The sequence below is a fragment of the Salvelinus sp. IW2-2015 genome, linkage group LG4p (assembly GCF_002910315.2).
Source record: "Salvelinus sp. IW2-2015 linkage group LG4p, ASM291031v2, whole genome shotgun sequence".
In the NCBI taxonomy this organism is placed as follows: Eukaryota; Metazoa; Chordata; class Actinopteri; order Salmoniformes; family Salmonidae; genus Salvelinus; species Salvelinus sp. IW2-2015.
In genome coordinates, this window is record NC_036841.1 from 4,958,789 (window position 1) to 4,963,993 (window position 5,205).

General features: G+C 49.2%; 1 protein-coding gene across 1 annotated transcript in view; it reads left to right on the top strand.

The window, feature by feature from the left end:
* Positions 1–5,205, top strand: part of LOC111956788 (BCAS3 microtubule associated cell migration factor-like) — a 401,535-nt gene that overhangs the window by 128,814 nt on the left and 267,516 nt on the right. Inside the window, 1 exon segment of the mRNA XM_070436727.1 lies at positions 3,157–3,201. Within this exon segment, the coding sequence (XP_070292828.1) occupies positions 3,157–3,201 (45 nt within the window).

Here is a 5,205-nt window from a genome sequence, read left to right on the forward strand (position 1 = left end):
GTGCCCTGCTAGTCTACACACACACACGGTGCCCTGCTAGTCTACACACACACACACGGTGCCGTGCTAGTCTACACACACACGGTGCCCTGCTAGTCTACACACACACACGGTGCCGTGCTAGTCTGGAGAGATTCAGACAGATGCCCCGTCCCTCTGCAGCAGATAATATAAAGAAGTGGCGTGCCGTGCTTTGATTGGCCAGTGGCCTTGACTGCCTCCCAAATGGCAACCTATATAGTGCACTGCTTTTGACAAGGCTCCATAGGGTTCTGGTCAAAAGTAGTGCACTATAATGGGAATGGGGTGCCATTTGAGAGTTCCTGCCGTACTGATGTGGTCTGCTGTGTTCAGGGACAAAGTTCAGCCTCATCTGGCCATTATTACTGTTGGGAAAAGGCTGTTTACTGTAAACTGTTTACAGGGGTCTGTCACTATCTCTGAACATGCAGGGTAAACACAGGAACACACTCCCACTCCTAATGGCTCGTAAACACTGGCCCGGGGAATGCACACACACTCAAAAAAAGACCACCGGACACACACTCGCCCACACCCTCAGACGCTTGCAAACACACACGAATACTCACAGACAATGCATAAACAAATACACACTCACCCGTAAAAATAAGTCATATCCAGACATATGCTGTTCTTCTCAAACAAAGTAATTGTGCTGCAGTATACCTTATCCATAAACCACAATGTTTAATTGGCATTGGAACAAACTTGATCATACTTGATTTTATATGACTGATTCTGTAGGGCATATCTGATTCCTTGGGAACACCCTAAGCAAAGTTTTTTCTCTCTTTTAACCCATTACACTCATATCCACATACTGGTTGAAAATGGCAGCTTTGGGCTCTGATAAGTGCCTTAATTTAGAACGCAGTGGCTGTTCAGTAACATGCTATAAATGACGTCAGAGCTCAGGGTCTCCGCTTCACAGCTCTGAATGGGTTTTGACTGACAGCCTTTATGAACTTGAGCACCGTGCACAGCAAGAAGTTGCCCCAATCCCTCCCACTAATTGGGCAACTTTTGCTATTGTTTTGTCTGAGTGAGGGCCATGTGGTAAATTAAGAAGACTCAATGCATCTTGAAAGACGAGACATTGAGAATTATAATAAATACCGGTTTGATGTTATACGAGCAAGCCAAACGTGCACTTTACATTTCCATATGATAAAACTCATGTCAAATACAGTGTCAACGTTTATGATCACTATTTGTGATGTACTGTACAGTTACAAGATGACATGGCGTAACACCCTGGGTTSTTCTGAACAGAATGAGCCCATGTTTTGTCCTTTGTGAAGGTCATTTGCCTTGGAACACACATCTGAATGTACTCATGACTACTTTCTATGCTCACCAGAATTACAATCTGAATTGCCCTGTGAAAGCCTAACAAGATCGTATTTTATAACTTTTCTAGTCATGTTGGCAATATAACAAGCTTTCAAATTATGCCCGCCTCAACCAGATTGTGATTTATAATGGCCCGTTTTGGGATTGCGTGAACAACAACAGTAATTGTGTGATTGCAGGGTTGTGTTCCAAACAAAACAGCTACAAGTGTGCTTGCTGTAGTTCCTCAACGTCACAGCTAGGAGACACCTCACACGGAACCCAAACCGGCTGCGCGCGTGCGCCATCGTGCATGAATTTATTTTGTCCCCCCACACCAAACACGATCATGACACGCAGGTTAAAATATCAAAACAAACTCTGAACCAATGACATTAATTTGGGGACAGGTCGAAAAGCATTAAACATTTATGGCAATTTAGCTTGCACTTGCTAGCTAATTTGTCCTATTTAGCTAGCTTGCTGTTGCTAGCTAATTTGTCCTGGGATATGAACATTAGGTTGTTATTTTACCTGAAATGCACAAGGTCCTCTACTCCGACAATTAATCCAMACATAAAAACGGTCAACCGAATCGTTTCTAGCCATCTCTCCTCCTTCCAGGCCTTTTCATCATTTAACATATATGGTGATTGGCATCTAAACTTTCATAGTATTACCACGACAACCGACAACAGTTCGTCTTTCAATYACCCACGTGGGTATAACCAATGAGGAGATGGCACGTGGGTACCTGCTTCTATAAACCTTTGAGGAGATGGGAGAGGCAGGACGTGCAGCGCAATCTGCGTCAGAAATAGGAATGACTTCTATTTTAGCCCTTGGAAACGCAGACGCTCGTTGATGCGTGCGAGCAGTGTGGGTGCAATAATTGAATAACACAGATCGCTAAATYTATTTTGTGCACGCGACGTGAGCGGTGTAGTCAGGGTATTATAGTTGAAGACTTTTCTTTGAGTCATAAAAATACATTGAAATGACTTAGGAACTGTGACCACTTGGAGACACCAGTTAGTCCTCTCACTCAAACCCTTGTCATTGTTTTATGTTGCACCTACCCCATATTTTCCAGGAATTTTCTTATCATGTTACTCAATGTAGCAAGATTCTTTTCGTTACCAACAAATGTGGTGAAAAGCACAAAATCAGCAGTGTAATGTTTGGATTCTTGTGTCAGGTGAACTGTTGTCCTCAACTTTGGTCTAATAATTTTCCCATCTTCTTTAAACTCTTACCTTTCAATTGCTACCATGCTTATGCATATGCTTTTCATATTTCTTCTGGAAGAAACATATCAATTTAGCCGTGTCCATATAGGCCAATTCCCGCGAGTGTAAAGGTTTAAGATATATAAAAACAACTGAAATGCCTTGTTCCAATGTCTGAACAAAACCATACCATGATTTATCGTCAGTACTTTGTATTACTTATTCATACTCTTTCCTTAAAAGAAGGAGAAGAAAAAAAGTTGATTAATAGCTAAAAGGAAAAGTATGCTAGTACGCTTCCTCTGCCAAAAGTATGGTACAACACACACTGAGACAAGCACACACACATACGTCCTCTACCAACGTATGGTACTGCACTTTACAGAATGGTCTGAGTTGTTGAGGCAGGTCCCAGGTTTCAGATCAATTCTAACACGGACAGTTTGCTTCCTGCTTTATGTGTCTTGTACGCTTAAACAGACAGGTCAAAAATTTAAGCTGAAAAGTGTCTGACTGGCTAATAATGGTTTTTCCATCTATCTCTTCTTTGTGTATCTCTCCCTCCCCCATGAAGACCTTACCTCTTTGGGGCAGGATGTTTTGCCATTAAAACTCCATGGTGAGTTTCCCTCCTCACTACCTCACTACCTACCTACCTACCTACCTAGCATGCTCTGTTGTTGCTCTGTCCTGGCTCAAGACAAAATCAAATGGCACCCTATTCTTTATTTAGTGTACTACTTCTGATCAGGGCCACAGGGGCCCTGATCAAAATAATTGCACTTAATAGGCAATGAGGTGGCATTTGGGATGCAGTCAACGACATCCCATCTTTTCATTCTGTCTGAGTATATTGAGTGTATTTTCAACACGTTCTGTCAGTTTGTCTAGTCGTCATCCCTGAGGAAAACACCATGAAAGTTCTTCTCTTTTTTTGACACTCCTTCCCCCCCATTTTTTTGTTCTGCAAAGTGTTTGATTTTCTTTTCTTGAAGTGGATTTGAGTTCACACTTTGGTTGGGTGATTTCATAAGATGATCGTATTGTGCCTCTTGCTAAATCTGACGTCAAGATTCACACCAAACAACAATTTTATTCCACATAAGCTGTCTATGGAATTGGGATACTGGTTTGATTTCTGGATCACTTTTTATGGAGGGGTAAACTCACAAACCCAGAGGTATGTTGTAACATCACTGGAACATCACTTGTGATCTATTTAAACCCACCACTTCTTCATGACGGTTAACCAAGCTCACTCTCTGTCTCCCCCTGTCTCTCCCCTGTTTCTCTCGCTCGCGCCCTGTCTCTCCCCTGTCTCTCTCGCTCGCGCCCCGACTCTCTCGCCCTGTCTCTCTCGTTTGCTCTCCCTGTCTCTCTCGCTCGCTCTCCCTGTCTCTCTCATCCGAGCTCGCCTCTCCCTGTCCGTCTCGCGCTCGCTCCTCCTGTCTGCCGCTCCTCTCACCGTTCAATCGCCCGCTCGCGCCCGGCTCCGCTCTCCCCCGTCCGCTCCGTCTCGCCGGCTCCCTCGCTGCTCTCGCCGCGCCCATCTCCACGTCCTCGCTCTCGCTCTCTCGTCACCCCCTCTCGCCCGCTCCCCCGCGTCTCGCTTTGCCCGCTCCCCGTCTCTCTTTGCCGCGCTCCCGCGCCGTCTCTCTTGCCCGCTCCCCCGTCTTCTTGCCCGCTCCCTCCCGTCTTTGCCACTCCTCCGTCTGCTCGCTCTCCCGCCCCCTCCGTCTCGCTCCATCGTGCACTCCGCTCCGTGCTCGCTCGCTCCGTTACGCCTGCTCCCTCCGTCTCGCTTGCCGCTCCCTCCGTCTCGTTCGCTCCGTCCCCTCGTCTCGTCCGCTCCGCTCCCTCCGTCTCGTCCGCCCACTCCCTCCGTCTCGTCTCCCACTCCCTCCGTCTCGCTCGCGCCGCTCGCCTGCTCCCTCCGTCTCGCTCGCACCGCTCCCTCCGTCTCGTTCGCCCGCGTCCTCCGTCTCGCTCGCCGCCCGCTCCCTCCGTCGCTCCCTCCCTCCGTCTCGCCCGCTCCCTCCGGTCTCGCTCGCCCACTCCCTCCGTGCCGCTCCCTCTTCCGCCTCTCCCCTCTCTCTGGCTCCCCTCCCTCCTCTGGCTCCCTCCCTCTGGCTGGCTGGCTCCCTTCCTACCTCTCTCCCTCCTCTGTCTCGCTCGCTCCCTCTGTCTCGCTCGCGTCCTCGTCTCGCTCGCTCCTCTGTTCGCTCGCTCGCTCTTCTGTATCGCTCACTCCTCTGTCTCGCTCGCATCCCTCCCTCTGTCTCCGCTCGTGCGTCCTCCTCTGTCTCGCTCGCTCCCCCTCTGTCTGCGTCGCTCCCCCCTCTGTCGTTCGCTCGCTCCCCCCTCTGTCTCGGCTCGCTCCCCCTGTCTCGCTCCCTCCTCCTGTTCCGCTCCCTATCTCCTTTTTCTCGTCCCTCTCTCTGTCTGCTCGCTCCCGCTCTGCGCTCGCTCCCTCCCTCTGCTCGCTCGCCTCCATCTGTCTCGCGTCGCTCCTCCTCTCGTCTCGCTCGCTCCCCTCTGCCTCGCTGCTCTCGCTCGCTCGCTCGCCTCCCTCGCTCTCGCTCGCGGTCCTCCTCCTCCCTTGTCCGCTCGCTCCCTCCCGTCC